This window comes from Ornithorhynchus anatinus, chromosome 18 (assembly GCF_004115215.2).
Source record: "Ornithorhynchus anatinus isolate Pmale09 chromosome 18, mOrnAna1.pri.v4, whole genome shotgun sequence".
Classification (NCBI taxonomy): Eukaryota; Metazoa; Chordata; class Mammalia; order Monotremata; family Ornithorhynchidae; genus Ornithorhynchus; species Ornithorhynchus anatinus.
The window spans coordinates 8,984,425-8,993,660 of record NC_041745.1 but is presented as its reverse complement, the minus strand read 5'-3'; the positions used below and the strand labels follow the sequence as shown (position 1 = coordinate 8,993,660).

General features: G+C 48.9%; 1 protein-coding gene across 3 annotated transcripts in view; it reads left to right on the top strand.

Annotated features, from left to right (window-relative positions):
• Window positions 1-355: 355 nt before the first annotated feature.
• Window positions 356-9,236, top strand: part of KDM6A (lysine demethylase 6A) — a 162,673-nt gene continuing 153,792 nt past the window's right edge. For 2 of the 3 annotated variants that reach the window (XM_029046830.2, XM_029046829.2), the window contains exons 1-2: window positions 371-534; window positions 794-857. In XM_029046830.2, the coding sequence (XP_028902663.1) occupies window positions 371-534; window positions 794-857 (228 nt within the window). Of the gene's footprint in view, window positions 535-793; window positions 858-9,236 lie in introns of all 3 variants that reach the window. The other variant, XM_029046828.2, reaches the window with a different exon arrangement.

The window sequence follows — 9,236 nt, the reverse complement described above, 5'->3', positions numbered from 1 at the left end:
GCGGCGGGGAGGCCGGGCGGGGAGGAAGGCGGCGGCGGCGGCGTGGGGTTCGCTGGCTGACACAATTACCACAACTTTGTGCGGGCGCCGGGGAAGTTTGTGTCTGCGGCGGAGCCCCCTCCCCCCCTTCCCTCCCCTCCCCCGCTCCCCCCGCGATGTGACGAGCCTCCCCCCCGGCCCGGACCCCTCTCCCCTCCCCCCGCCCCCGCAGCCCTCGGGGCTGCCCGCACCCGCCGTCGCCGCCCGCCTCGCCCGCCCTCCCGCCCTCCCGCCCGCCCGCCACACAGCGAGTCGGTGCGCCGGTCCCGGCCGGAGGAGGACGGGGCGGCGGGGGGAGGTGGTGGGGAGTCGGGGGGTGGGCGGCGTCCCCATGAAACCGTGCGGAGGGTCGCTGCCCGTCGCCGCCGCCGCCGCCGCCGCCGCCTTCGGTGATGAGGAAAAGAAAATGGCGGCGGGGAAGGCGAAGGGCGACAGCGAGGAGGACTTCCCCAGCCTCACGGCCGACGACAGAGAGGCGCTCGCCGGACTCGACAGGTAGCCGCGGACGACGGGGCGCGGCCCGCGATTTCCACCCGACCCCGTCGGTCCGTCGTGGCCCCGCGGGTCCGGCTCCTTCCCCCGTCCCGGCCGGTCCCGGCCGGTCCCGGCGGGCCTCCCTCCCCCGGCCCCCGGCTCCCGGCCCTCGGCCTTTCGGGGACGTTAACGCGGCCTCTCTCTCTGTCTCTCCCCGTCGCTGTCGTGTTTGTGTGTGCGTGGCGTGTCGGGGCCCGCCCGCCCGCGTCGCTCCCCGCAGCCGCCTCTTCGGCTTTTCGAGGCTTCATGAAGATGGCGCCAGAACGAAGGCCCTGCTGGGAAAGGTAAGGAGACGGCAGGAGGGAGCGGGGACGCCCGAGCCTCCCTCCTCTTCCTCCTCCTCCCCGTGGGGTGGGGAGGGGGGGGGAGGGTGTATGGACGTGGGGCCTCCCCTGTCGGGCCGCAACCCCCTCCCCGATTCCTTCCCCCTCCCCGATTCCTTCCCCCTCCCCAATTCCTCCCCCCCCATCCAGGCCCGAGAAGCGCTAAGTCAACCGACCCCAGGAATTAACGTTATGATGATTATTTTATTTTAGTAAACTGTGCAGCCCCTCCCCCCCCGTTTTTAATTCCCTAATTCTCCCCCCCACCCCCCCGTGGGTTATGAAACCCCCCGTGTCCTCCTCCGAGAGGATTTTACAGTTCAGGGAAGGAAGGAAGGAAGGCGGCCGCGGGCCCAGCTCCGGGGCTTCCGAACGGCCATGGAAAAAATACCAAAGAAAAAAAAAAGAAGGGGGGGACCCCAAGAAAAATCGCCTCTGCGCCCTCCCATCCCCGGGGAGCGGCCCCGAAAGCGTGGCAGGAGGGACACTGAGGCAGGGGTCCGTTCGCTCGAGAAGGCACCACCCCATCGTCCTTTTTTCCCCCCTCCACCCGGCTTGATGATGATTTAATTCTCGTGTGGAAGGGACAGAGCTCATCCTCCTGGGGACCCCCCCGCCCCCAGAAATCTATCAGCCTTCCCCCCGGAGGGGGGAGTCGGAGGCCAAGTTGAGGACCCCGCGGAGCGTTGGGTCAGGGCGCTTGGCATTTCCTCCTTTCGGGTGCGTTTCACCTGAAGTTATTGGAGTTTTTTTTCCCCTGCTCCAGCCGCCACCCCCGGCCCCCCACCCTCCCGGGGGGGCCCCGCCCGGAGCCCCCCACAATTTGACAGGGGTGGGGGGGGTGGGGGAGGAGGAGGAGGGCACGGCGTCCTGTTTGTTTGTGTGGAAAGTTGTTGGCCCTGTCATTTAGTTAAGTAATGGCTGCTCCTATCGGCCCAAGATGGCGGGACAGGGTGGGAGGAGAAAGTGAGGGGGGAGGAGGAGGAGGGCGACCAGGAGGAGGAGGAGGAGGACGAGAGGTAAACATGGAAATAAATAGCAACGATGAAGAGGCCTCCCGCACGCAACCGCCCGGCCCCGAACTCCGCAGCGTTTTCTCCCGGCCCGGCTAGGAAACCCCCAATGCCCGGGCCTGGTGGTTTGTTGTTTTTTTTTGTTTTTTTTTTTTTTTCAGAAAAAAAAACACAAAACCCTCACCAACCTGTAGCGCATTGGGCAGCCCCTCGTTAGCTGCCGAACAAAGGCGGAGGAGGCTCGGTCTCCCCACGTCGGCTCGCATCCCTTTCGCCCCGGCTTCAATAGGATTTTTTGGAGGTTTTGGGAAGGATTGCCGCCGGGGAAGCCCCGGCTCCGCCGCCACCCTGTTTCCCCCTCCCTCCCTCCTTCCCCCTCGTAGATGTCGCAGCCGAAGTCGGGCCGCCTCGTTTCGCAGCCTTGGTCGCCTTGTTAGGTGGGGAGGGTGGGAATTAAAATGCCCCCCAAACTTGGCATTTTTCTATCTTGCGGCCCTTTGGGTTGAACAGCACGAAATAGCCGGGCCGTCGCTGAGGCCCGTCCACCCAATTTGGATTTAAAACTAGTCACCGCCTCCGTTACCTCCTCCCGGCTCTCTTCCCCCCCTCCTCTCTCTCCCACCCCCTTTTTTATTTTCCTCGGAATGAGTAAATCTATGGGGTGTCCAGATTTTCATGCTAAAGGTTAGCTCTGCAAAGACCGTTTTTCCTTTCCGTAAATCCCTAGAGCGGGAGTCCGCTAAACCCCAAGTTGTCCAGGCCAAAATTTCGGTGGGTTAACGCTTGGTTTGCCAGTTCCTCAGGATTTGTGACATCCTCAAAAAGGATGCTGGCCACTGCATTTAAATGGCAAACTTTATAAAACCGTGTAGGATCGCAAGAGTGTGCGTTCAGGCCAGGCTGCAGTTTTTGGTGGAGCCTTCCCCTGTTGTACTGGGAAAGGGTGTTTTCTTGTTATGAGAACGCAGCTCTTCCACAACAAAGTGAATACCATTTTTAAGAGCTGAAGTCGATGGAGGAAATTTAATTTGGAGACCACCGGCTCTGTCATTTAGCAGTAACGGGGTATTTGGTTCTCAAATCGACTGCATTCAAGTGCATTTGGAAAAGTTTGATCAACCCGGATTCATTTAAATCTCTGCTTAAGGTGTTACTTCTTGGTGGTGATCATTGGAGAGAAGAGAATCCAGACATTCTGTGGGGATAAGCGTTGTAAAAGTGATAGTAACATGTTAATTGAAATTCCAAGAAATTTTTTTTTCCAATATTGAAGTATAAAGGATCATCGCACAGAGGGCTTCATTTCAGGTTTTTTTTGGGGGGGGGGTGGGGGAGAGTTTGGAATGTCATTTCAGTGAAACGTGAATGTTTCAAATTTAGGGAACTGCACCCACCTTGATATTACTCATTTACGAAGTAATGCAAATTACGTAGCTTCATTATGTTTTTGGCTGAGTGCTAATTTCACACCATCCTCGTTAGAATTAAACTTTGGTAAAGTAAATAGGTACTTCGATAAGATTGAAGAAATGGTCAGAATGAACGTGGTAGTCTAGTAGATATTTAGATCAGGTAGAAAAAAGGCAAATTAAGAACAACTTCCAATACTTGGTTAGACCTCCGGGCTTATCGGTTTTGAGTTCTTCCTTGATCAGGTCAAGACTCATTAGCCGTAACATTCAAGTAACTGTTTTAAGCGCAATAAAACACTCCAGGGTGTGCGGTTGCAGTGTCATGCAATTCTTAGTTGTAGCCTTGTGAGCCTGAACACACCAGCCGAGGGTGTGTAAAGTGTGATGCCGTAACTACATGCTGTCTCGTATTGGTTACCCAATTGAACAGATTGGAATCCCAGTTGAGGAAGCATTGAGTTATGTAGTTTCTCACGGAGGTTGTTAGGCTGGATGAAGCGGTTGATTTGGCAAACTTCTCTGAAGTTTTGAAAAAGAGAGATTCTCACCTATCTGAGGAGATGGTTTCTGGGTGGCTGTAATTGAGGGGGAGGCAGGGAGAGGAGGAACTCTTGGGTGGGGGGGGTGTAGCTCTAACCATGCAAACCTGACTCTCTGCATTTCTCATCCTACGTTAGCACAGACATTACATTTCAGGCAAAATTTTCTCCCGACCTTAGGGTAAGGCTCACTGCTCAATCCTAGTTAGGGCTTATTTTGGGTAGGTTTTGAAGACAGCTTTTCAGGTTCACCCAAGGAACCCTTGAAAGTGTATGTTAGCCATCTGGGAAATTATTTCCTTACTTTCCTCAGGCCGGCGAATGCCCTCTTAACTTTCAACAGTCTGCGTCTGTCTTTCAGTTTATATGATGCACATTTTCTAAATGTGTTGCTTTTTACAGTGGAGTTGCCAAGTGTTGCATTTTGCAGTATTTTTCAATATCGGGCTGACGAGATGAGTCCATTCTTAGGCTACCTGCTGCTGTTTGATATTCAGAGGTGATCGTTTTTCGTCTGTTTTCATAACCGGGAACTTCGTGCTATTCAAGATCGGATTGAACGTGTGTTAATTGCTATTCTTTAATGAAAGTTCTTGAACTATTGCACAATCTTCAGTCAGTTACTCTTTAAACGAATGCTGACATTCAACCTTCCACTATATCGTTCAGGACTTTTATTTTTTAATTAAAATGGAGCAGTTGAAAAGTAATTAAGAAGTGAAACCTTTTAACGGAAAAATGTAGCTATGGTGACTGTGCCTTTTGGAAACCTTTCTGGATTTAATTTTGTTTTGGTTAGCATGAGAGGGAAACGTTAAGGTATAAGGACAGTGTTACTCTGCTTGAATGCCAGTGTGGGAGGAACCCATATCATGAAAGGCTTGTGGGTGCTTCCTGAAATGTGGAGATTCCCCGCCAGACTCTGAATTATCCCCGAGTTGTTTGTTCACACTTCGACTACCTTGACTTTCTGGAAATTACAAGTTTGTTCTGGTTTGTCCAAAGATGAATTAGGTCAGCTTTGTGGAAATTAAATAATACATTCTAGCTGAAATGTGGATTAAATTTTTTTGGAAGCCTTTGATACCTTGCAAAACGTTTGACATTCCTCAGGTATTTCAAAGTATTTTAGATGATGGATATTCCTTTGCTTTGCTCTTTGCCTTATTCTTCAGCTTGAGTATATGTTATGTACATTATAAACTAGAATAATGTCTCTTCTCCCCACCCCACTCCGGCTTCCCAGTGGTATTTGTTAAGACTTTACTGTGTGCCAGGAACAGTACTAAAGGACTGGGGCAGATAGAAACTAGTCAGAGGGGACACAGTCCCTGTCCCACATACGACTCACAGCCTTAATTCTTATTTTGCAGATGAGGTCACTGAGGCTCAGACAAGTGACTTGCTAAAGCTCACACAGCAGGCTAGTGGCAGAGTTGGAATCCAGATTAGAATCCAGATTCTTCTGACTCCATCAGGCCACGTCTCTCTACCTCTAGACTATAAACTCATTGTGGCCAGGGGACGTGTCTATCAACTTGTTCCGTACTCCCCCAAAGCACCTAGTACAATGCTCTGCACGCAGTAAGCGTTCAATAAATACCAGTGGTCGTGGTGATGAGTAGACAGACAAGCTCCAGGCTGGACAGTTAGATTTTAAGTTTACTTGTCTTGCATTGTGATTGCATTTATATAACCTACGATTAAAATATTTTATTGGGCTCCCCCCCCCTTTCTGTGACAAGGCACTTAAGGGTATTGACCTTCAATCTTTAGCCCTAAAAGTAGTATAGGAGTATCTCTAATGAAAGGGAGCAGCAATTAATGTTTTACCTTGAATTTTAGGTTTGCTTTCCGGATTTGGAAACTCTTTAAGACAGTATAACAATTTAGGTTGGAAACTGGAATTGATCACGAGCTGTGAAATAATGTCAGATTTTTCCGTTGGATAATTAGGCCCTAAAATTTGCAAGTACTCACATTTAGGCTTTGATGTCTGAGATGCAGTGTGTGGATGTTTGTAGCTATTAGAAAAACAATCAAAACCTCCATAATTGTAGTCCTGACTGCAGGTTATTGGAGGAACCCTAAACAAAAAGACACTTCTCAGTTCAGTATAGTTTTTACAAGTAAGCTGAGCTAAACTGTTTTTTAAAATAGTATTTGTTAGGCTTTCTCTGTGCTAAGGACTGGGGTGGGTACGAGATAGGACATAGTCCCTGTTCTACAAAGGGCTCAGGGTCTTGTACCTGTTTTTCAGATGAGGTTACTGAGCTACAGAGAAGTGAAGTGACCTGCCTAAGGTCACACAGCAGATAAGGGGCGGAGCCAGGATTAGAACCCAGGCCGTGCTCTATCCACGAGGCCGCTCGGCTTCTGGGCTAAACTATAGATAGTTTTATCTTGGTACATTATCTGGGGAAGCAGTTGTGAATATAAAGACAAGTTGTTAGGGTTGCTCCTTTTAGGCATTGATTTTTCTCTGGAGAGGAATATTTGCCAGCTTTTTGTTGTGGGTTTTTTTTTGTGTTCTAAATACAGATTGACATGGTTAGAGCACTGACCGAGCATCTTTACCAAATTTAACCTTTAGATTAAGTTTGTTCAAAGAATATACATGAGACGGGCACAGATGATCCAGGGAATAATGCAGAATCATAGAAAAATAATAGCATAGCTTGCCTGGGGTGAGGGAGTCTTGGGGGAAGAGCAGTGGTCAGAGTTTCTTGAATCATTCAGCGTGACTGTGCAAAAGTTAATTGTGATCCCTGCTTCGATTCCTTTAGCCACCAACTCTAGCTTCAGTCGATGGACAATTTTTTTTTTTTTTTTAATTACGATTTTTATTTGGATTCTCTTCTGGTAAAATGTAACAGGTGCAAGCTTTGAAGGGAGGAGCCATGACAAGTAAAACAGGTTGATTTTCTGCAGTGCCCACTAGATTGGGATTCCCAGATGGGCATTTAAAATAAAAAAAAATTTTTTTTTTAGCCCTTCCCCCGTCATCAGGTAGCGCCTGCCCCCCACTCCTTTGTACCCCCCGACCTGCTGTGGAGCGTGGCAGGGAAGGGGGTTGCTAGCTTTGGAAGTCTGCCTAGTGGGTAAGTTTGGCTGACGCTCAGCATCTGGTGACGAAGAACCCAAGGCTCTGCACGTCTTATGAGAGGAAACCAGAAGGGCTTTACTTGTCCTCGAAGCCCGATCAAGTATGGCCAGCCTCGGAGGTGTGTGCCTCTGGTAGTGAGAACTCCCTAATTAGGAAGATAAAATAATTCTGAGCTCAATCTCATCTTCAAGACAGTGTTTCTTGCACCGTTAACGCTGGGGCATAATATCCTTCATTCTCGTTTTCAATTTCACATCCAATGGGAAAAACTAATGTTTTAACCAAATGGTTGCTTTTAGAATTCTTAGACCTATTACACTGTGTTCGTAGGGCCCGTCTGCATTTGCCATATGGAATTTCAGGATAGCTGCTTGGGAGATGATTAGTTGTACTCCTTATGACTGAACATAGTGAGTACTACTGGTTTTCAGTTTTATGACAGGACAACTTTTTTTTTCTTCCAAGTAAAATGAAACCGTTTACTTCCTCTTGAAATTCAAGACTGGTGTAGAGCTTTAAAATGTAATAATGTTGGTATTTGTTAAGCGCTTACTATGTGCCAAGCACTGTTCTAAGCGCTGGGGTAGACATAGGGGAATCAGGATGTCCCACGTGGGGCTCACAGTCTTCATTCCCATTTTACAGATGAGGGAACTGAGGCACAGAGAAGTTAAGTGACTTGCCCACAGTCACACAGCCGACAAGTGGCAGAGCTGGGATTCAAACTCATGAGCCCTGACTCCAAAGCCCGGGCTCTTTTCCATTTGGAGCAAATGTGTTAATGTGGACTAAATATTATTTCAAATGAATCGAAGTTCTGCATTTGTATTTTTTCTTTGCTGAACTTGAGTATTATTGTTATTTTAGAAATCAAAACTGATCACCGCTGTGCCGAGAATAGGGCAAAAGTGCTGTAGTTAATAAGGTTCCTCCCTGCTCCAAATCTGCTGTTTCAAGAAGGAGCTGTGGACATTTCAGGTGGTAGGAAGAGATTTCACCGGAGGTGTCAGGGGGTCATAAGTGTCCTTTAGCTATGAATTGATGTTCAAGGCTTGCAAGAGAGTCACTTTGGGTGTCTCTGTCTCTCTCTCTCTCCATACACACACACACACACACACATGCCTCAGGGCACTGCCCTGAATTAAAGATTTAATCTGATATTTTTTGAGTACTTTGCAGAGCACTATTTTAGACACTTGGGAGAGTACAGTATGAATGGTAAACACAATCCCTGCCCTCAAGGACCTTATAGTCTAGAGGAAAATGTCTCTCTACCTGTATGGCTTAACGCCAGGCAGGGCAGAAATGTTTTTCAGGATCCACCTAAGAGCAGTAATAATATTTCACCTGTTTTTCAGTAGATATCAAAAAATTATTTTGCAAAATTGTGTATATTAGAGTATCAGATATTGCATAAGTGCTTTCAGTTGTTGTCCCCTGCTTTTCAAGATCTGTCAAGACTCATTATAGGTACACTGAAATCCCCTTGCCCCTTGCAGCCACAGGTTCTAAGGGAGGGCAGATTTTGATGTTGAAATCGGGAAGTAGCCAAGGCAGGGGCTCACTTTGGGTTGGAAATGGGACCCAGGCAACCTCTACTTCTGTTGCCCAAAATAGGTTGGTTTGGTCCAAAACGCTTTTTAGATTTTTTTTCCTAAAGTATGTAAATGCAAACTCTGCCAGCTACTTTACTAAGCACTGGGGTAGATGCAGGCTAATCAGATTGGCCGCATGGGGCTCACAATCTTAATCTCCTTTTTACAGATGAGGGAACCGAAGCACCAAGAAGTTAAGTGATTTGGCCAAAATCACACAGCAGGCAGGTGGCGGAGCTGGGATTAGAACCAAGGTCCTTTTGGCTCCCAGGCTCATGCTCTTTCCACTGGGTCATGCTGCTTCTGAGATACCAGAGAGTTTGGTGGTGTACTCTTTTGCTATTCTTCAACTTGAAGGCATTGGAGGATGCATGGTCAGCCTCGTTTTCTGTAAGATTATGTTCTTGTGTGTGCCCTTCAGTCCCAACCGGAGGTGAGGAAGTCCTGTACCTACTCAGTTTGGCACCTGGGACTGTTTGGAGGCCTGGGATTGGGGACGGGGCTGCTAGTAATCCGCTAGTACGGTGGTGTGTTGAGATTAGCATTTCTTGTGCAAGCTAGTGGTGTTTAGTCCCCAATCATTAGGCTTCCTGGGGCAGTTGGTGTTGTCTCCCTGGAGCTGTTCCTAATAGCTTAATGTTAGGCCTGCTTCCCGAAGATGTATATCCGATTCAC